The sequence below is a fragment of the Ursus arctos genome, unplaced genomic scaffold (assembly GCF_023065955.2).
Source record: "Ursus arctos isolate Adak ecotype North America unplaced genomic scaffold, UrsArc2.0 scaffold_19, whole genome shotgun sequence".
Classification (NCBI taxonomy): domain Eukaryota; kingdom Metazoa; phylum Chordata; class Mammalia; order Carnivora; family Ursidae; genus Ursus; species Ursus arctos.
In genome coordinates, this window is record NW_026622863.1 from 43,865,182 (window position 1) to 43,888,165 (window position 22,984).

Genomic DNA, 22,984 nt, shown 5'->3' on the forward strand with positions numbered 1-22,984 from the left:
GCCAGATCTGGTCATACACCCACCCCTGAAACCAGGAAAGTGGGTTAGCCCCGCTCGATGTGAGAGTGCAGTCGTCACGCCACGCCACACAGGGTGCTGGCTCTGCATCGCCTGCAGAGACACACCACAGACACCCATCCAGATTAGGGTCTTGAGGTTCTGGTATGTCAGAATGCCGAGCTTTGGAACTGTATTAGAATTAGAATCAGCAATTCTAGAAGGAGCATTGGGGTAGAGGAGCCTTCCGTGCCATTTAACCGGCATCCTTCCCCCTCCTCCGTTGTATCGGGTAGAACCAGATGAGATGACCACTCCGTGGGTCAAAAATGCTCGCGTGCTGGCAGTTTTATGTAGGTCAGCCTAATACAAATAGGGACCGTGAGCCAGAACTCTGACCATGTAGGCAGCTCCTGCAGGCCCTACATGAGGCACTGTGACAGGGGAGGCGGTGTGCCCTCACATCCTCCCCAAATTGTTTACCGAAAGGCACGCGGCTGAGTCCTCCAGCCTTTCCCCTGAACCCAGAGTCTGGCTTTTTCCATTGCACATTCATTCAGCAAACATATGTCAAGCGCCCACCATAAGCCCCAAGCTTCTGCCCTCCCAATCCCCCTCATCTGCCAGCTCTTGCCCCCACATATCACCTGTTGAGCCTGCTTCCCCCAGAGTGCCAACCCCACCCCCACAATCTTGTCTCTCTGCCCCCTTCCCCTGCTTCCGAGGAACATGTCTGGACTCGGGTCCCCTCGGAGGTAAGAGGGGAGTAGGAAGGGGTCTTAGGCCCTGCAGGGTGGGTCAGGAGGGGTGGAAGCAGATGGAGGTGGGGTAAGCTGTCTCTGCAGAGACCAGTCATCACATAACTGGGGTGTGGGGTCTCTAGGACTCCAGCCAGATCGAGCTGCTGAAGGAACTGCTGGACCTACAGAAGGACATGGTGGTGATGTTGCTGTCGCTACTAGAAGGTAAACACCCGCAGGGGGGCGTCTGGGGAGGATACAGAGGTTCAGACAAGCAGGGAATGGCGCTCTGAGACCCAGTAGACCCTAACCTTCAATTTCCTCTGACATCGTGTCCGAGTCAAATGGGTTGGTGAAGGAGTCACCGTAGTAGGCTCAGCAAACACGTATGGAGCACTTATTATATGCCAGGCCATGCATGTACGTACCTTAGTTCGTTGACTCCCCGGAGAAATCTTAATAAGGCGGGTGGTGCCTCATAGTTATTTATGTATTTATTTGTTAAATGTGTCAGTTAGCTTTTGCTGTCTGATGAATGTCCTCAAAACTTGAGTGACTTAAAACAACCGTAATTTATTGCTAATTAACAAGACAATTTGGGACGCCTGGGTGGCTGAGTTGGGGAAGCATCTGGCTCTTGCTTTTGGCCCAGGTCATGATCTCAGGGTCGTGGGACTGAGACAACGTCAGGCTTCATGCTCAGTGAGGAGTTGGCTGGAGAGTCTCTCTCTCCCTCTCCCTCTCCCTCTGCACCCCCCAAATTAAATATATATATATTTTAAAGATTTTATTTATTTATTTGACAGAGAGACAGCGAGAGAGGGAACACAAGCAAGGGGAGTGGGAGAAGGAGAAGCAGGCTCTCCACCAAGCAGGGAGTCCGATGCGGAGCTCGATCCCAGGACTCTGGGATCATGACCTGAGCCGAAGGCAGACGCTTAACAGCTGAGCCACCCAGGCACCCCAATAAATATTTTTAAAAATAAAATAAAATCTATATAAATAAAGAAAGTGGAAAGGGACAAGAAGAAGCTGGAGCCTGTTTGCTCTCAAGAGGGGTGGGATCACACTTCACCACAGTCTCCACTTCTCCCCGCTGGCTTAACTTTGGCTCTGCCTCGCTCCTCTCTGGACCTTCTTGGCCTCAGAGGACTAGCGGAAGGCTTAGGTGTGTGAGCTCTGAGGTCATGCAGCTCTGGCTTCAAATCATCCTCAGCCCCTTGCTGGCTATGGAACCCGGAGCGTGTGACTTTCTCTGAGTCCCAGCCTCTTCACCTGTACAAACGGATAGTAACACCCCTCCCCTGCTGGGATGAGAGCGCGCCAGCCCAGCACTGGGCATGGCATCTGGGACCTGCTGGTAGCTTCTGGCATTGGTATCTTTATCGGTGACTCCCCCCAGCTATTAGGAAGGTGGACCGGCCAGGTTCACACATGACGCTGATGCAGGTCAAGAAATGAGCCATGCCCTCCGGGGGGAGGCGTGGGAGCTGGCCAGGGAAGCTTCCACCAGCATAGTGGATCCTGGTGGCTCCCGAGCTGGAGAAGGAGGCCAGCCCGCTGGGGATCCAGAGAGGAGGCTCCCCCAGGGCACACTGACCGGCTCCCTGCCCACAGGGAACGTGGTGAACGGCATGATTGCCCGGCAGATGGTAGACATGCTCGTGGAATCCTCATCCAACGTGGAGATGATCCTTAAGTTCTTCGACATGTTCCTGAAACTCAAGGACATTGTGGGCTCGGAGGCCTTCCAGGACTACGTCACTGATCCCCGTGGCCTCATCTCCAAGAAGGACTTCCAGAAGGTGGGTGCTGGAAGGCAGGTGGGTGGGGTGCCAAATGGCAAGAGACTTCTCTGTGGGCCTCAGCTTCGTTATCTGTAAAATGGGGATAACACAGTCTTTGGGGTTGTTTTGAAGGTGAAATGCACGAACGCCGATGAGAACCTTTATTTCGGTTATCATTACCCTAGTGAGAGTGTTATCATCGTTATCCGTAACGGTTATGCAGTTGAGAAACTTTTGCTGGCTTTCTCCTCGGCGCAGGGCCCTCTGCTGGTACCATGGACACAGCAATGACCAAGACAGACACAGCCCTGCCTTCACGGGCCTTACGGTCTAATGGGGAGGCGGTCACTAAAGACCGTTACAGGTCAAATAATGAGGCTTTTAGGAGGGGAGTGCAGGAACCGGTTCTATCCAGGAGCCGCCTCCTCTGCCTCTGTCAGTCCTCCCACTCCATCTCTGCCCTGTCTCCCTACGGAACCCCAGATACGTCACTCGGCTGCTCTGAGCCTCAGTTTCCTCCTCTGTGAAATGGGACTAGGACAGTTACATTAACTATCTCACAGGAACGGTGTGAGGTGGACAGTGTGTAGGCCGTTCCTGGAGCGCAGGAATCTCAAAGAGCACTCAAAACATGCTACCTACTATTATTCCTGCCAGATCTTTCCCCCACCCTTTTGTTAACTGTTTCTTTTGAAATAATTTCTGACCTACAGAGAAGCTGCAAGAACAATCCATAGAATTTCTGATCATCTTTTCACCCAGATCGCCCAAAAGTTCACCTTTTTTTTAAAGGAAGTTTTTTTTTTTTTAAGATTTTATTTATTTATGTGACAGAGAGACAGCCAGCGAGAGAGGGAACACAAGCACGGGGGGTGGGAGAGGAAGAAGCAGGCTCCCAGTGGAGCAAGGAGCCTGATGCGGGGCTCGATCCCAGGACTCTGGGATCACGCCCTGAGCTGAAGGCAGACGCTTAAGGACTGAGCCACCCAGACACCCCAAAAGTTCACTTTTTACCACATTTGCTCTCTGGTGATTCTCCTTTTCTTCTAAATACTTCAGTGAGTATCTCTGGCAAACAAGGCCATTCTCTCACATAACCACAGAACAATTATGCAAATCAGGAGATCAGCATCAGTATGACTCGGCTATCTACAGACCTTAATTCTGTTTTCACTCAGTGAAGAAATTTTTTCCTGCTAAGGACCCAGTCTGGGGTCAGGGACCACATTTAGACATCCTGTCTCTTTAGCCTCCTTCAATCCCAAACCCTTCCTCCGCCTGTCCTTGTCTTTCATGACCTTGACATTTATGAAGAATAGAGACTAGTTTTTTAGAGAATGTTTCTGTCCTTGTCTGTCACGACCTTGACATTTCTGAAGAACAGAGACCAGTTTTTTAGAGAATGTTCCAGAATGTGGGTTTGCCCGTTTTTCCCATGACTCGATTCGGGTTGTACATCCTCGGCAGGAGTGTCGTGGAAGTGATGTGTCCTCACTGCATCCTGGCAGGAGGCATGTGATGTTGGTTCCTCCTGTCACTCCAGGCTTGCTTGGCTCGCTTGGTTCAGGTAGCGTTTACCAGGGTTTCCGCTGGAAATTTGCCATCATTCCCGTTGATATCTTGTGAGGATGTGCTTTGCGACGATGTCAATACCCTGCTCACCCTTTAGGGTTAGCATGCATTGGTGATTCTGCCTAAAACGATGATTACTTGTAGTGGACAGATGGTAGTTTTCTTTTTTATTGTTTTTTAATTTTCTAAACCTCTTTTTCTTAGGGGGGAGGGGCAGAGGGAGAGAGAGAGAATCCCAAGCAGACTCCACACCAAGTGCAGAGCCCGACATGGGGCTCGATCTCACGACCCTGAGATCATGACTTGGGCCAAAATCAAGAGTCCAACGCTTAAGCTTAACCGACTGAGCCACCCAGGCGCCCCAACAGATGGTGGTTTCCTAACTTCACCATACCCTTTACCTTTCGTAGGTACCATTTTGCTGTACTCGTCCATCCATTTATTTGTATATATCAGTGTAGACCCGTGCCTTCTTATTTTAATCCAGGAGTTGCAACCGCGACTACGCATTTAACATTTAAATGTTCAGGGTCTGCTGAGTTAAAAATAAAGTGTCCCCGGCCTCCCAGGCGTCCTGAGAACATCCCCGCGTCTCTCCCCCTTCTCAGCCATACCTCCCAAGGGCTGTCTCCCTCCGCTCACTCCTTTCTCACCTCCCACCCCCTCCCTGACTCAGGGCTTGCTGGCTTCAGTCCCTGTCACTCTCCTGAGACTACCCTGACCAAGATGGTCAGTGACCTCTTCACCCCCAAATCTCTCCTCTGTTGTCTTGGCGGCATCTGCCACTGTCGGCCATTTCCTCCCCTCCGCGATGCCTGCTTCCCCGGGCGTCTGTACCTCGCACTTGTGGGACCCCCACCCTCACTGCCAACCTCTCCCAGCCTCTTCACTGTTGCAGTTCCTGAGCCCTCCCCCTCCGGAAGAGCTGATAGTTACCATGTTCTCACTCTGTGCCAGGTCCTGTGTGTACATGGATTAGGTCACGTAGTCTTTACAGCATCCCCAAGTGGTAAGGACTATTTTTTATTCTCATTGACGGAAGTGGAAACTGAGGCATGGGGAGGCAAAGCGACATGCTCAGGGTCACACAGCTAATACGTGGCAAAGCTGGGATTAGAGCTCAGGCAGCCTGGCTGCAGAGCACACAGCCTCCTGACTCGGCCATTGATCTAGTCCAATAAAGAGCGAACATTCCCTCGGTTCCAGGCCCTGGCCTGAAGTCCCAGCCCTACCCTCGAGCCTGGCAGGTTTAGGGAGAGAATCTCCGTCAGCCAGGGAACCAACAATCACCATGTAGGAGCTAAAATACACCTCATTCGTAACCTTTAAATGATTCTTCTCAGAAAAGGAAAACCATCAATGAAATGAAAAGGCAGTTTATGGAATGGGAGAAAATATTTGCAAACCACAGATATGGTAAGGGGCTAATATCCAGAACATGCAAGGAACTTACACAACTCGACAGCAAAAAAAAACAAAAACCAAAACCCAAATAACCTAATTTTTAAATGGGCAGAGGACCTGAATAGGTATTTTTCAGAAGACATACAAATGGCCAACAGGTACATGACGACGTGCTCGAGGGGCACCTGGGTGGCTCCGTCATTAAGCACGCGACTCCTGATCTCCACTCAGGTCTCGAGCTCAGGGTCGTGAGTTCGAGCCCCACATTGGGCTCCGCACTGGGTGCGGAACCTCCTTAAAAAATAAATAAATAAAAGGTGCTCCACATCAGGGAAAATGCAAATCACGCCCACAGTGAGATACCACCGCACACCCGAGAGGATGGCTGTTATGAAAAGGCAAGAGATAACGAGTGTGGGTGAAGATAGAGAAAAAGGAGCCCTCATGCACCGTTGGTGAGAATGTGAAATGGTGTGGCCACTAAGGAAAAGAGTATTTTTTCCTTAAAAAATGAAATGAAATGAAATTAATGTAGAACTAGGAAATGAAATTAAAAAATAGAACTGCTGTAGGATCCAGCAAAGCCACTTCTGGGTATATATCCGAAGGAAACAAATCCATTGTCTTGAAGAGATAGCTGTGCTCCCATGTTCATTACACCATTGTTCACAATAGCCGGGGTATGGAGCTAACCTCTGAATGTGATATATAACGGACTATTATTCTGCCTTTTAAAAGAAGGAGATCTTGTGATTTGCAACAACATGGATGAACCAGGAGGACATTATGCTAAGTGAAATAAGCCAGAAACAGAAAGACAAATAGTTCATGGCATCACTTACATGTGGAATCTTAAAAAAAAAGAAAAGAAAAGAACTGGTAGAAACAGAATAGAAAAGTGAGTGGTATGAAGGGCTCAGGGGTGGAGGAAATAGAGAGAGATTGGTAAATTTGTATGAACGTTGAGTCATAAGATGAATTTTAAAAATGAAATGGGTACAGATCCCTCCTGACTGTTCAGGGCTTCACACAGAACAGGGTTGATGTCATATACACATTTTATAGCTCAGTAGCTCAGTGTCACAAAGTTACAATCTGCAACTTGAAAAGTGCGTTGGTTTTATTTTGGAATAGAGAATATATTCACATAATTTAAACAGCAAAAATGTAACAAGGTATGAAGTGGGAAGTCTCACTCCCACTGCTTTCTCAGCCCACTTCCCCCCTCCCCCGACCTCCCCACTGCTGTGAGTAACATTAGTTTCCTTGGTATCCTTGCATCGGTCCCCCCCCCCATTTTGTTATTTTCCTCCTTTCTTGCATAACAGGCAGTGAACTACATACACCGGTCTATATCACTTAATAATATATTCTGGAGATCAGAGAGTGACCTCATTCTTTCTGTGAAGGTGCCCAGTATTCTATCTTATGTATATATTATGGTTTCTTTGATTATTCTTTATTGACAGACACCTGCTTCGCTCCTAGTCTTTTGCTTTTACAACTCATGGGCAGTTGTGCAAGTTGTGCACTGTACGAAGGTACAGTTGATAGCACAGAATATTGTAAATTTGTACTGTAAATTTCCAGCAGGTGGGAGTAAGTGTGCTGAGGAAGGCTCCATTTGGACCACTAGCAATGCTGGCCACCACAAATACCCTTGTACATAATGTCATTCTTTATGTGCGGTTATATCTAAGAATATACTTCCAAAAGCAGGATTTCTGGGTTAAAGAGAAAATGCATTTGTCATTTGGACAAATTTTGCCCTCTGTTTTTCCCTGTCATTAGCAGCATGTGAGAGTGCCTGTTTCCCCACAGCCTCGCCACCAGACCGCATTGTCAAATATTGGGACCTTTGCCAATCTGATAGGTGAAAAACAATATTGCTGTGCAGTTTAAGTTCACATTGCTCCTACTAGGGGTGCAGTGAAACATCTTTTTCTGTTATTTCTTCTGTATTACCTTGTTCAGTGAACCGACCGTGTCCTTGGCTTATTTTTCTATTGGGATGATGGTATTTTTCTTCCTGATTTCTAAGAGCTCTTTATGTATTAGGCTGATTATAACTTTGTTAGTGATAGGAGTTGCACCTGTTTTTCCTAGTTCATCATTTGTCTTTTGACTTTGCTTTTGGTGTTACTGTATATTTTTTGGCTATGCAGAATACTTTGATTTTCATGTCGAAATCATTTAAACTATCTGATTCACGTTTCATGAAATAGGTAATACAAGAATACATTCTTCTTGTAAAGAAACTCAGAACTTACCACTATGGTCGAGGTCCCTTTTGGCCCCCACCCCCAATCCTGTTCTCTTCCCACCTCTCCAAAGACTACCACTGGCATCCACCTTGGTGCACATCTCTCCAGATGTTTCTTTCTCAATTTCTGTGCATACATAGATCTGCATTTTAAAAGTATAACATTGTTGTCTGGTTTCCCATGATCTTTGTGGTTGACAGAGTTCGCACTTTGCAAGGCATGTCTTCATTGATAAGTACTTTGCAGACTCCAAAACACCTACTACGGGTGAGAAAGCCCTCCCTGGTGGCCGAAGACACATTGCAGGCTAGTAACTTATGCTTGGTCAGTACTGTTTTGAGGTTTTCCGTATTTTTTTTTTTTTTTAGTCTGCAAATGTTATTTGGGTAGACCTCATAAATTCGTCCATTTATTTTTTTAAAAAGATTTTATTTATTTATTTGACAGAAAGACAGCCAGCAAGAGAGGGAACACAAGCAGGGGGAGTGGGAGAGGAAGAAGCAGGCTCCCAGCAGAGGAGCCTGATGCGGGGCTCGATCCCAGAAAGCCGGGACCACGCCCTGAGCCGAAGGCAGACGCTTAACGACTGAGCCACCCAGGCGCCCCAAATTCATCCATTTAAAACGTACAATTCAATGCAGGTTTTTTTTGGACATATTCACACAATTGTGCAACCATAAGTACAATCTAATTTTAGAACATTTTAATCACCCCAAAAAAGACACCCTGTACCCTTTGGCAGTTACTTCCCACTTCCCCCACCCAGGCCCCTGACAACTGCTAATCTACTTTCTGTCTCTATAGTTTTGCCTGTTCTGGACACTTCGTGTAAATGGAGTTGTATAATAGATGGTCTTAAAGATTTTTCTTTTGTGGCACCTGGGTGGCTCAGTCGGTTGGGCATCTGCCATCGGCTCAGGTCATGATCTCAGGGTTCTGGGATTGAGCCTGTGCTGGGCTTCCCTGCTCAGTGAGGAGTCTGCTGCTCCCGCTCCCTCTGTACCTCCCCCCTCTTGTGCTGTCTCACTCTCGCTCTCTCTCTCAAATAAATGGATAAAAAATTTTTAAAAAAGACTTTTCTTTTGTAAGGAAAATTACTTTTCCTTTTATAATCACAAACCACAATGTCATTATCATTCCTAACCGAAAAGGGAAAAAAAACAAACAAAAAGTATCTACAATTCTTTAAATCATCAAATATCTAGTCAATGTTCACATTTCCAAATCTCATAAATATCACTTATAATTTAAAAAGTGTTTTCTGGGGGCACCTGGGTGAGAGTCTGTTGAGAGTCTGACTCTTGGTTTCAGCTCAGGTCATGATCTCAGGGTCATGAGATCGAGCGGAGTCGGGCTCCACAATGGACGTGGAGCCTGCTTAAGATTCTCTCCCTCAGGGGCGCCTGGGTGGCTCAGTCATTGAGCGTCTGCCTTCTGCCTTCGGCTCAGGGCGTGATCCCAGGGTCCTGGGATCGAGCCCTGCATTGGGCTCCCTGCTCTGCTGGGAGCCTGCTTCTTCCTCTCCCACTCCCCCTGCTGTGTTCCCTCTCTCGCTGGCTGTCTCTCTTTCTGTCAAATGAATAAATAAAATCTTAAAAAAAAAAAACCAAAAAATAAATAAAGTGTCTCTCCTTAAAAAAAAAAAAAAAGATTCTCTCCCTCTTTCTCCCTCTACCTCTCCCTGACCCCACCCCCCCCTCACTTGCACGAGCACGAGCGCTCTCTCTCTCTCTAAAATAAATAGGGGAGCCTGGGTGGTTTAGTCAGTTAAGCAGCTGACTCTTCATTTTGGCTCAGGTCATGATCTCAGGGTCCTGGGATGGAGCCCACCTTGGGCTCCTCGCTCAGCAGGGAGTCTGCTTGTCCCTCTCCCTCTGCTCCTCCTCCCAATCTCTCTCTCTAATAAATAAAATCTTTAGAAAAGAAATAAATCTTTAAAAAATTAAAATGTTTTCTTTTTTTTAAAGATTTTATTTATTTGAGAGAGAGTGAAAGCGAGAGCAAGAGAGCGAGCGAGAGCGACCATGAGCTGGGGGAGGGGGAAAGGGAACCAAGGAGAAGCAGACACCCAGCTGAGCAGGGAGCCCAATACAGGACTCGATCCCAGGACCCTGAGATTATGACCTGAGCTGAAGGAAGACGCCCAAAAATGTTTTCTGAACCAAGATCCAAACAAGGTCCACCCATTGCAACTGGTTACTATTTCTTTAAACCTCCTTGTATCTCCCGCTTCCCCTCCAGCACTTTTCCTTTTCCTTGTAGCGATCTGCTGGAGCCCCAGGTGCTCGGCCCTATAGAGGGGCGCTCTCTGACAGAAATACAGTGTGAGCAGGGCGCCCGGCTGGCTCCGTCGGTAGAACATGCAGCTCTTGATCCCAGGGTCGTGACTTTGAGCCCCATGTTGGGAGTAGAGTTTACTTTTTTAAAAAACCAGAAATACAGTGTGAGTAACATGCATCATTTAAATGTTTCTAGCATCCCCGCTTTTAAAGGGCAAAAAGACACGCATGAGGTCATTTTCAAAAAAATATATTTTATTTAACCTCATATATCGAAAATATCATTTCAACATGTAATCAATACAAAACAACTATTCTGCATCTTACATTCTTTTTCTCATGCTAAGTCTTTGACATCCAGTATGTAGCCCTGATTCAAGGGCTCAGCAGCCCCAAGTGGCCCTTGGCTCTCATAGGAAAGTGCCTGTCCTGTTCGCAGAGTTCCGCACGGTTTCCATAGCTCAGGCAACTTTGTAGTGTCATGTAGCGTGTTCCTCCTTCCCCTGTGTTTCCTGTAAACTGAGACTTAGGTCAAGAAGCCCATCAGATGTAGGTTCGGATCTGCTTGTTTGTTGTTTGTTTTGTCGGCACATCCTCTGTGGAGCCGCCTACATTCATCAGGAGGCAAATCCTTGCTTGTCATCTCTCCTTTGGTGAGGTCAGCTGCTGCTGCTATTCGCTACCCAGACACGTTAGTGCGCTAGAGACTGCAAAATGACCATCTTCTCATTTTTGTTAATATTCTTATTTCTAAGGGACCATTTATCACGCATCGTATGGTTTCCTAAACACAAAGCTTCATAGGATTCCCAGACTCTTTACAAAAATGTATTTCACAACAGGCGTTTCGGTTTCTTTTTGGTTTAAATGGCAAGGTCAGGATTTTTAAAAGGAAATTTTAATTTTAATTTAAAAGGAAATTTTAATTAAAAATTATAACGAAGGGACAAACTCTTCTCTGTTTTCAAGATGCTTAATTCACTGGACAGCTGTGTCCTAAGCATCTACTATGTGTAGCAGCAAGCAGAACAGACAGGGATCCCACCCTCAGAGCAGGTAGCCCAGTGGGAAGGGGCAGATGAAAATAACTAGATAGGGGCGCCTGGGTGGCTCAGTCGATTAACTGTCCAACTCTTGATTTCAGCTCCGGTCATGATCTCAGGATGGTGAGGTTGAGCCCCATAGCGCTGGGCGTGGGGCTTGCTTAAGATTCTCTCTCTGCCCCTCCTCCCCCTTCCTCTCTAAAACAAAACAAAACAAAACAAAACAAAAAAACCCAAACAAACAAAAACTAAACAAAATAATTTCAGGTTATAATCTGTAGTCTGAAGGAAATGAGCAGTGTGCCATGAGAGAGAGCATAGGTGGACTAAGCCCTGTCAACCTGGTGAATGGGGGAGGCCTTTCCAGAAAAGAGCATTGAAGCTGAGAGCTGAAATGTGCCCTGTGGAGATGGGGGTGGTTGTGGCATCCCCAGAGAAAGGGGACAGAAAGTCTAAATGCTGAAAGGTGGGAACCAGAGGGGTGGCAAGGGGGCCAGCATAACTGGAGAGGGCTGTTGATGGGGAAAATGGAAGAGGTCAAGTGCAAGAGGGGAGGAAGGCAGCAGACGTGCAGGGCCTGGTTGGCTGCAGGGAAGACTCGAATTTTTAACCTGAATGAAATGGAGCCAAGGTACGATTCTGAGCAGGGAGAGGTGTGTCCTTTGATGTTTACAGGGTCGCCTGCCTGGGGATAGAGGGGGAGCAGGGGAACAGGGAAGAGGTTGCTGTGAGAGTCCAGTGGGTGACAATGCAGGACAGAAACCAGGGTGGGACCATCGAGGGGGCAGATGTGTGTGGGTTCTAGATCTGTGAAGGCGGAGCTGACAGATTTGCTGATGAATCAAGTGTGGGCGGTGAGATAGAAAAGAGGAATCAAGGATGACTCAAAGGTTTTAGCTTAAGCAGCGGGGTGGGGAGCGATGCTATTCCTGAGATGGGTAAGACAGTGGGAGGCGAGGTTTTGAAATCAAGAGTTCAGTTTGGACTGTTGCCAGTTTGCGGTAGAGCTCCACAAAAGGATGTTAGATAGGGGCTTCAGCAGTTGAGTGTCTGGATTCTGGGGAGAAGTTAAGGCTGAGATGTACACTGGGCGCTCATTGGTTATGGGATAGTGTTCAGAGCCTTGGGCCTCAATGATATCTCCATAGAGAGTGTGCATCTCAAGAAAGGGGTGCAGATTCCAGGCCTGGTGCCCCCAACCCGTAGAAGTCTGGAATAAAGGAGGACTCCAGCATAGGAAGCTGAGAGCCATCAGAGAAAGAGGTATTTCGAAAGAAGGGGAGTGGGCAAATGGATGATGACAAAGAGAGGGCCACAAATCACAAGAGCAGAGTCCAAGACCGAATGGAGGGGAATATAGTTCCAGGCCTCTCCATTGGGAGGGGGTCTTTGAAGACGGCAGCGTCACACCGCATCCGAAGTGGGGGCAGCAGGCCAGTGCGGCAATGGTAGATGATGAGGGGTTCCTGTGTGATGATGTCTCCACACTCTGTGGTTTCTAGAGCCCTTCATGATTTGCAAAGCATGTTACTCATTTAGAAAGCATTTTGCAAAGTTCTTGGCTACAAAGCACTTTTTAGAGCCAGAAGATTTTGCTTCTGTTCCTCCCCCGGAGCAGCATTTCTCAGACTGCATGCTGCGATTCATCTGAGGGTCATGAAATTAATTTAGTTAAGTCATGCCCAGCATCTTTGAAAATAAAATGGTATCGAACACGGCAGAGTGTGTTGCATAACGAAAGTCAGAATCATATCATAAACCCCTTTCTCTGGAGTCCCACTACAAAATGCATTCTTACTGTGAGTGCAGTCAAAACATTTGAAAAACTGCTCTAGAGAACTTCTTGCAACAAGTGCACAGGAGATCAGCACAAGACTGTTCAATGAAAGTGTTGTCTGTAAAGTAAAAAACTGGAAATAACCAAAATGTCCACTATCGGGAGGATATATGGTGTTACATTTATTAAAAATACTACTCAGCAGTAAAAATGAATTCATTTGATCCATATATCAACATGGATAGATCTTGAAAACATAGTTGAGTGAAAAAAAGCAAGTTTCAAATTATATAATAGCATTTCTTTAAATTAAAAAAAATGCATGGAATAGTATGTATTTTTGTGAGAAAACGCCAGGATATTTAGGTAGTAGAAGTATTGAGACATGTTTGGAAGGATAGATCAACGCCAGGATAATGGTTACTTTGGGAGAAGGTGGGGGTGGCATGGTGGGGGGGAGAGTGAAACAAGAATGCGCAGAAGGCTCCAATCATACCTGTAATGTTTTAGTTCTTAAATATTTAGTATTTGAAAAATATGTCCATGTGAGCATTTAATTCTGGGGTGATGGGCATATGACTTTGTTTCCAGCTGAAATTCAGAGCTCTCCACTGTGTCGAGTGTCAATAATGTACTTGCTGGAAAAGGGTGGGGGCAGCCCAAACGGGCCTTCGGGAAGGTTTGGGGTGGGAGGTGACATGAATCAGTCAGGGCCCTAGCCTCGAGGGGCTGTCCTGGAGGAGACAGTAGTTACCTAACTTGGAGATAGAAGTTGTGTGGGTGGGACTGTAGGGCTGACATCCGAGGGAGGGACATGACCAGCTCAGGGAGGAAGTCAGGGAGAGCACCATTCTCTTCTAGTTCCCTGACCCCAACTGGACAGACCCTGCCTACCTCCACAGGGTCCCCGGGAGCCTCTGGGACAGGCCACAGGAGCCCACAAGCAGGGAGGGTAGACAGCAGGCCTGCAGGGCACATGGAGAGCCTGGGGCAGCATTTCTTTACTATTCTACACAAGTGCTGAGTTTCACCGATTCACATCTTACCATCTGTGAAAAAGGAATGTGTCTTACGGTGGATGGTGGCTCTGCTTTGTGGAAACGCAGCATTCCGGTACAGCCCTATCTGTGCTAACCTGCCGGGGTTTCAGCCCTGGGTGATGGTTATGATTCTGGAATTTTCTGTCTTTATGAAAAGCCCATAACTGTTTTTAAGAAGAGCACTGAGGCTCCCCGGCCGGCCCTCTGACCTCTCCCGCCCACCCCTGCCCGACCGCAGGCTATGGACAGCCAGAAGCAGTTCACAGGCCCAGAAATCCAGTTCCTGCTTTCCTGCTCCGAAGCAGATGAGAACGAGATGATCAACTGTGAGGAGTTCGCCAACCGCTTCCAGGAGCCAGCCCGCGACATCGGCTTCAACGTGGCAGTGCTGCTTACCAATCTGTCGGAGCACGTGCCCCACGACCCGCGCCTGCGCAACTTCCTCGAGCTGGCGGAGAGTATCCTCGAGTACTTCCGGCCCTACCTGGGCCGCATCGAGATCATGGGTGCCTCGCGCCGCATCGAGCGCATCTACTTCGAGATCTCGGAGACCAACCGCACCCAGTGGGAGATGCCCCAGGTTGGCGGGCCTGCGCCCGTGCATGCTCACCTCCCCCAGCTCCGGCGCATGCTCCTTCCACGCTTGGACCCCACAGGGGCGGGTACCCGCTTTGTACAGCCTCTGCGCAGGCCCTGGGGGGCTCTTGCTGCACTCATGCAAACCCATGCCCAGCCTTTGCACCCATGCTATGGGCCCTGCGGTGCCCTTGCACGTCCCCGGGTCTCCGCTGCCCACCTCTAGCAGATTTAGCCCGAAGATAGATGTAAGCCCCTCGCACACGTACTAGCATTGCTGTGCCCTCACTGGCTGCTTGAACACCATGCCTGCCACTTGCACACTCACCCTGGGAGCTCTAGTGTGTCCTTATAGTTCTATTCACACCCACGCTGTCACGTACTGGAACACGTTGGTTATAGATGGTTATACATCTTCCTTGCTCATCTTCCCAGCAGCCCCTGGTGTGCCCTCTCTCGAGCTGGCCTACTCATGCCCTCTCTTTTGCACACTCACCTTGGAGGCTCGGGGCCGGGGGTGGGGGTGCCTTGTTTTGCTGGCCTCCTCCTCACCAGTCACCGCATGTGCCCCCAAATGCTCTCTGAGGTCCCGGGAAATGATGTCCACTTACTTGGGGTCCACGTGTTGGTGCACACCCCTTGTACACTCACCCTGAGGTTATAGTCCTGGCACACCATATGGTTATCCACCCCTCACTTATCCAGCCCCCGCATGCCCTCTGTGGCATGCCCATGATCACCCGCGCACGCTTGGACCACACTCCGACTCACCCACAGAGCCACTGAGTGTCCTTGGCGGCCAGGCCTATCCTCGGCCTGATGTGTCCTGTCTCAGCCTCTCACATGCCCACCCACAAATGTCTGAATGCCCCTTACACGCTCACTTGCCCCAAGAGTACACTCATGTGGCTCTAGTAGGCCCCCAGCCAGCTCACACTTAGCTTGCATGTAGCTCCCATTCCCTATCCTCTTGCACTCCCATGTGCCCCTCACACACTCTCAGCCTCCAGCCCTGACTCTGTTGCCCCAGTAGTCCTCTTGCTCACACACACTGCATGCCCCTTACACTCCCACTTCCCATTTGTTCCTCACCTGCACATTCCTCCCACATGCTCTTGCACACGCCTTCCCATCTCACACTTGTAGCCCATGAGGCTTGCACTCCCATCACCCCCTCCACAAATGGGCCCCTCGTGTCTCCTCAGTGACACCTGGCTCAAGCACACCTGGGCTCATTTTCCACGCTGAACCCTGTCCTCATATTCTGGGCCTTATTGCACTGACTCCCGGGTTCCCCTTGCACACTCACGCCTGCCTCACATCCGCTGACGCTATGAATTATAGGCCCCTCCCACACTAAGGCTCCCCTTCAGTTTGGGCCCCAGGCCCTTGCATGGCTGCCACGTGTGCCCACGTCCACAGTGGACACTTGAGCCCCACACGGTGGCATCCTTCCCACATCTTCCCATACCGCCACCCAATTCCTCCCTTAGTCCCTGGTGCCCACTCACATACTCCACAGGACCCCTCAAGATTTTGCACATTCACCCATGTCCCTTGGGGCCTGATTGCATACCCCTCCTCCACAAGCAATCTGGCATAAAAGTGGTTGCACCATCCTTGCACGCAGGATGTCTGCCACATCCCTCCACCTGCAGGAAGCCCCGGCTCACCACAGGCCTTTCACACTTCTACAACCTGTGGGTGCTCCACCCACCTCCACCCCACCCCCACCTCTCACGTGCTCCCCACATGCACACTCTGTCTCTGAATTCCTCCAAACACCCCGTTCTGCCTGCTCACCCCCTCGCATTCCCACTTTCTCCTTCTGCTGGAGGCCACGTGTGCCGCGTGGACCTCCAGCGCTCTGCAGCCCTATAACAGCGAGCGCCATGTGGCATTTATTAGGCTCCGGGCACGGTTCTCATCCCTCGGCATCTCTGAACTAACTGAATCCTCACACCAACCCTATAACTGAGGTCCTATTATTATCCCCCAATTTCGGAGGGGGAAACCGGGGCCCAGAGAGTTACGTCTAAGTCACCCAGCGACTCAGTGGCAGAATCCGGGTTGGCACCCAGACAGGCTGGCCGGCTGTGGAACCTTTGCCCTCACCCACTACGCTCCATCTCTCAGAGGAGCGAGGAGCATCAGTTCCCGGGCCAGCTTGTGGGGAATCCAATCCTCCCTAAGGCCACCGCTCGGCTGCTGCACCCCGAGGACGTGACTTGCTAGGCCCCCATTTCCCCAGCTGCGAAGACTGGGGCAGCCGAGCCCCTCGTCTAGGATCGTGGGTGGGGATTCCGGGGGATCCTCGCCGTCACACACCCTGTGCGGGGTCGGGTGGGGGGCTCGGCGGCCCGCGCGCTCACCCCGTGGCGCCCCCGCCCCGCACGCAGGTCAAGGAGTCCAAGCGGCAGTTCATCTTCGACGTGGTGAACGAGGGCGGCGAGTCCGAGAAGATGGAGCTCTTCGTGAGCTTCTGCGAGGACACCATCTTCGAGATGCAGATCGCCGCGCAGATCTCCGAGCCCGAGGGCGAGCCGGAGGAGAACGAGGACGACGGCGCTGCCGAGGCGGGCGTCGAGGGCGCGGAGGAGGGCGCAGCGGGGCCCGAGGGCGCGGCGGGGCCGGCGGCGGCGGGTTTGACGGCGCGCGCGGCGGCGGCGGCGGCGCGGGCGCTGCGCGGCCTCAGCTACCGCAGTCTGCGGCGGCGCGTGCGGCGGCTGCGGCGGCTCACGGCGCGCGAGGCGGCCGCGGCGGTGGCGGCGCTGCTCTGGGCGGCGGTGGCGCGCGCGGCGGGCGCGGGCGCGGGCGCGGCGGCAGGCGCGCTGCGCCTGCTCTGGGGCTCGCTCTTCGGCGGCGGCCTCGTGGAGGGCGCCAAGAAGGTGACGGTGACCGAGCTCCTGGCCGGCATGCCCGACCCCACGGGCGACGAGGTGCATGGCGAGCAGCCCACCGGGCCCGGCGGCGACGCGGACGGCGAGGGCGCGGGCGAGGGCGCGGGCGACGAGGCGGAGGGCGCGGGCGACGAGGAGGCGGCGGCGCACGAGGCCGGCCCGGGAGGAGCCGACGGGGCCGCTGTCGTGGCGGACGGGGGCCCCTTCCGGCCCGAAGGGGCGGGCGGCCTCGGGGACATGGGTGACACGACGCCGGTGGAGCCGCCCACGCCCGAGGGTTCCCCCATCATCAAGAGGAAGCTGGGGGTGAGAGGCTCCGGGGTTTTGGAGACATTGGGCGTAAGAGGAAGGACGGGCCGGGGAGGGAGACTCCCAGAAACAGAGAGAGGAAAGAGAGTCTGAGAGATAGGCCCGCAGAGACAAACCAGGGAGACATAGACCAGGGATAGAGAGACCCACGGAGAAGTGGACTCAGAGAAGGACACCCAGAGAAAGGCTCGCGGTGAAACAGGTATTTCTGGGAGAGATCAAGGTCTCTGCAGCCCGAGAGAGGGGAGACCCCCGAAACCAAATGAGAGGGGAAAGGGGACCGGAAGCTAGAACAGCCCAGGATAGGGTCAGGGACGATGGGAGAGCCCCTTAGAGATACAAAGGCGGTTGTAAGGAATTAAGTAGCCCCCATCCTCAGGCCCTGGGTGCCGTGGGGCTGCAATTGTCAAGGCGATGGGAAGCCCTGGGGAACGAGAGCTCCACTTGGAGTCAGCCTGGCCCTGCACAGTGTTTTGGCAAGGCTCTCCACCTCCCTGAGCCTCAGTTTCCCCTCTGTAAAATGAGACTCATAATCCCTCTCCTGATGGAAGGAGAGGAAAACGTAGATTGTGCAGGGGAAACGACCAGGAAGGGACCCAGAGAGGGACAGGCAGAGGCGCTTTGAGAGGCGCTGGGGGTGGGGGCTCCTCCCTGATGCTTGCCCTGCTTCCAGGTGGATGGAGAGGAAGAGGAGCTGCCTCCAGAACCAGAGCCTGAGCCAGAGACAGAGCCCGAGCCCGAGAAAGCCGAGTGAGTGGCTTTGGAGTCCAAGGAGCCCGGCCCCTATCGTTGTCTCCCTCCTGGACAGGGAGCGTCCTGAGGTCACGCTGTGTCTTCAGCATCACCCAGACCAGGCTGGGGCCGAGAGGAGGGGCTCTGTCAGAGGGAGTGGGGAAATGAATGCTCCTCTCTTACTCCCAAGCCTTCCTGCGGGCTGTCCCCTCCGCTCGGAGAACTTTCTCCCATGTTCATCTTGGTCTTCCTCCTCCTAGAGCTCACATGTCTCCTTCTCCAGGAAGCTTGCCTTGACACACACCCTCCACCACCAAGTGGAAGAGGGGTTTCTGGGCTCCCACAACCCCCGAGTGTCCCCCATCCCAGTTCTGACCACCCTGGGCTGCCACTGCCTGGTGACCAGTCTGTACTCCCATTGGACTGAGCCCCATGAAGGCAGTGACTCAACACTGTGTCCCCAGCACCATTCAGACCTGGGCCAAGCATGGAGTGGGCCCCCAGTGCATGGCTTTGAATGAATGAATGAGTGAATGAATGGATTGCCCGGGCACTTCCTCACTCTTTCTGTGTCCTGCCCTCCAGTGCTGAGAATGGGGAGAAGGAAGAAGTCCCCGAACCCCCACCAGAGCCCCCCAAGAAGACAGCACCTCCTCCACCCCCTCCAAAGAAGGAGGAGGCTGGAGGCGGGGGCTCAGAATTCTGGGGAGAACTGGAAGTGCAGAGGGTGAAGTTCTTGGTGAGGACCCCACAAGGGCTTGCTGACACCTCTTCTCCCCAGGAGACCCCCTTGGTGCCTTCACAGCACTTCTCTTCTGCACCCCGTTCTTGAGCTCACCTGTGCCAGGCTTATCGCTCAGGAGAAGCCAGGCTGGCCTGAGGGCACAGATGTCCCCAGACAGAGCCAGGACCTGGTCACAGGGCAGCATCTTAGGTGGTCCCCCGCTTGGCCCCTCAGCCTCTCCCTGCTGAAGATCCTTATTCCAACCTCCATACCTTTGCTCATCTGGGGCCACCTGCCTCGGCTTCCCATCCCCATGTGCTATCCAGAGCTAAATCCAACCGAGGCCATGCTTCCGTTCCTCCCGCCATGGCCTGTTTCTTGGCTGTCAGCCTTTGGGTCGGAGCCCCCGCATCAGTCCCAGCCCCTCCTGTCCGAGGCTGGGGGGAGAGCTCACCTCATCCAAGCCAGGAGTTCGGGAGGCAGGGCTCAGGGCTCTGCCGGTCCTGCCTCCTCTCCAGACCCAGCCTGACATGAGAGGCTGAAGGAAACCTGTTGGGGGCAAGGTGGTCCAGTGAGGATGCTTGGGAAGAATGAGGGACGGGAAGAACGATAGAGAGAAAAAGGGAGGGAGAGACGGAAGGAGCTGTCCTCTGTCTGGGCTAAAGCAGTTGGGGCAGCCTCACACAGAAAGCAGCATACCAGAGCGGTTGGGTGGTCTGCCACTTCTTGGCTGTGTGACCTTGAGCAAGACATCTCACCTCCCTGAGCCCCGGTGTTCTCATCTGTAAAATGGGCATATCAGCCATGCCCGCTTCCTGGGACTGTGGTGAGAGCCACACAAGTTCGTGTGGATAAAGCTCTTAGCGCACATCTTGGTATACAATAAGCACTAAATAACTAGGAGGTTGTGGGACCAGATTTTGGATTGGTGGGTGGATCATGGGGGTGAATTCTCCAGGGAAGAAGGTGGACTGTGAGCTCTTTCTCTTTCTCTCCTCATCTTAGAACTACCTGTCCCGGAACTTCTACACCCTGCGGTTCCTTGCCCTCTTCTTGGCCTTTGCCATCAACTTCATCCTGCTGTTTTATAAGGTGCTGGGCATGGGGGGCCAGGGGGATCAGGCGCTTATCTGGGCTGGGGGACGGGGTGGCTCAGCCCCTGCTAGGTTCCCAGGGCCCCCACAGTGAAGGGACAAGGTGTTGGATTGGGGGTGCAGGGGAGATTCTTCCTGGACACCTGGATCTTGGGATTCCCGTGGGAGTGTGTGCGGGTATCTGGGTGCATTGGGACAGATGGCTGACCGTCTGCAGGAGTTAGAGCAGGGAACCAGTTTGGCCTTCCACGCTCAGCTCTGCCGCTCGCCAGCCCCGTGCCGCTGGGTGCGGGCCTTGGCCTCTCTGCAACACGCATGGAATCAGTGAAGTGTCTTTGCTTTCATATAAGCTAAAGAGAAATCTGTGGGGGAGAGGAAATGGGCAGCTCATGGAATGGAAGAAAAGGGCTAAGAACCGGGCCTCCTGAGAGACAAAGGGCCCCCTAGGGTCTTGCCAGGGATCTAGATAACAGGACAGAGAAGCGGTCTGGCTAGCTTCTGTGGGATCGAATCCTGGCTCTGCCACCCACTGGCTGCGTGATGCTAGGCAAGGGGCTTAACCTTACTGCCCCTCAGTTTCTTCATCTGTAAAATGGGATACTGACAGTATCTACCTCTGAGAGCTGGGATTACAAGAGGATTAGCATGTGGAAAGCACTTAGAACAGTACTGGCATATAGAAAGTGCTGTGTAAACGTTAGCTATGCCTGATTTTAGTGTTCGTGTTAATATTGGTGGTCAGTCTCTTTAAGACTCCGCTGTCAGGACGAATCGGCTCCAGTCGCTTTCCTGTCATCCTGTCAGATCAATAGGCAGATTCCCAGGACAGAGTCTGATTTGCTAGCCAGGGTTCCGGGCCCACCCTTCATCTCGATGCTCAGTCTCACGGAGGTTGTATCTGACCAACGTCAGGAACGGAGGCTGTTAACTGTGTTCGTGGGTTCTGGGTGTGGCAGGCCCTGACCCACCTCTGCCCCCCTTCAGGTCTCAGACTCTCCACCAGGGGAGGACGACATGGAGGGCTCAGCAGCCGGGGACCTGTCAGGTGTGGGGTCTGGTGGCGGCTCTGGCTGGGGCTCGGGGGCCGGCGAGGAAGCGGAGGGCGACGAGGACGAGAACATGGTGTACTACTTCCTGGAGGAGAGCACGGGCTACATGGAGCCTGCCTTGCGTTGCTTGAGCCTGCTGCATACGCTGGTGGCCTTCCTCTGCATCATCGGCTACAACTGCCTCAAGGTGGGTCGTGACCGTGGCTCTGGGGCAGAGGCTCACTGGGCAGGAAGAGGGGCTGGGCCGCTGGCCGCGAGGGTCTAGGGCAGGGGCCGGGGGATCTCCCGCGGTGGTTGGGACAGAGGGGGGCGCCTGGAACTGGAGAGTAAGGGCCGGGGGCCTGGGTACAGGACTGGGGTCTTTAGCAAGGGCAGTACTCAAACTGGGACTCATGTGAGCCACAGCTGAGGAGCCAGGGCCTGTGGCCGTGTTAATTTCCAGATCAAGAGGCAGACTTTGTCATTGTCAATATCATTTTCTGTATACTGATTGGTTGGTGAGTGAAGCGTGTGGGGGTCTGTGGGGTCTCGGACATAACATGAGTGCTAACAGGGGAACGTGGATTCTGACGTAACGATGCCCGAGGTTTGTGATGCCCCAGAAGATGTGTTATGAAAGCTTCAGTTTGGGTCTGAGGGGTCTGTTTGAGCAAATCTCGAGACTTTACTATTGGAGGAATAGAGTTCTTTTGGCTCAGAACTTTTGCATATGCTGTTCCCTCTGCCTGGAATGCTTTGCCTCGCTTCTAGTTCCTTTCGCCTGCCTCTGTTTAATTCATTCCCCCCCCCCGCCCTTGGAAAGCCCCAGGCTCCTTCAGGCACCACTTCTGGGCTCTCCTGACTTTCTGCCATCCCAGCCCTGACCCATCTGATTGCTCTGGGGAGGCTCCCCAGACACGGGGTCTCACCGCAGTGCCAGCAAGATCACCCAGCTCCCGCCGAGGCTGCGGTCTCCTCCAGTGCCTGACACCCACCCCTGTGCCTCCCTACGCGATCCAGGTGCCCCTGGTGATCTTTAAACGGGAGAAGGAGCTGGCCCGGAAGCTGGAGTTTGACGGCCTCTACATCACGGAGCAGCCTGAGGATGACGATGTGAAGGGCCAGTGGGACCGGCTGGTGCTCAACACGCCGTAAGGCCCGGCCCCCCATCTCAGGGCGGGTGGGAGGGGACAGAGCTGGGCTTCCACTCCAGGCCAGGCCTGGGCTTCAGAAGACCGAGGTTCCGGTCGCTGCTGACCCTGACTCAGTTTCCCCAAACCTCAGGCCTTCCTCTTCATAATACAGACAAATTTCCCCACGTGTTAAAGTACCTGTGGGGGCGCTGGTGACACATGGGGATCCCTGGGGCCCAGACCCTGGGGATTCTGATTCAGTGAGTCTGGGGTGGGGCCCAGGAACCTGCATTAAACCCTGCCCCCACCTGTGATTCTTACCCAGCCGCCATGAGTAGGCAATAGGAAATCATTTGGTCTTTAAATTGACCCCAGGGAGGGAACGAGGGTGTGTGAGAGCAATGTGGTGGGACTCTGGACCCCCAAATTGCACTCCCAGCCCACTCTGTCCCCAACTCCCCACCCTGCCATCAAGTCCCATTTCATGTGTTCATACAGTGTGGCCCAGTCATCTCTAGAATGAGAACCCCGGGTCAGGTTCAAAGCCCGGGTTGGCCACACCCTAGCTGGGAATTCTTGGTCAAG

At 52.3% G+C, this 22,984-nt stretch overlaps 1 protein-coding gene across 1 annotated transcript in view; it reads left to right on the forward strand.

The window, feature by feature from the left end:
- Positions 1-22,984, forward strand: part of RYR1 (ryanodine receptor 1) — a 108,369-nt gene that overhangs the window by 78,309 nt on the left and 7,076 nt on the right. Inside the window, exons 87-95 of the mRNA XM_048223677.2 lie at positions 881-962; positions 2,355-2,542; positions 14,142-14,483; positions 16,879-17,685; positions 18,362-18,438; positions 19,006-19,159; positions 20,150-20,236; positions 21,223-21,474; positions 22,287-22,417. Of these exons, the coding sequence (XP_048079634.1) occupies positions 881-962; positions 2,355-2,542; positions 14,142-14,483; positions 16,879-17,685; positions 18,362-18,438; positions 19,006-19,159; positions 20,150-20,236; positions 21,223-21,474; positions 22,287-22,417 (2,120 nt within the window). The remainder of the gene's footprint in view (positions 1-880; positions 963-2,354; positions 2,543-14,141; positions 14,484-16,878; positions 17,686-18,361; positions 18,439-19,005; positions 19,160-20,149; positions 20,237-21,222; positions 21,475-22,286; positions 22,418-22,984) is intronic.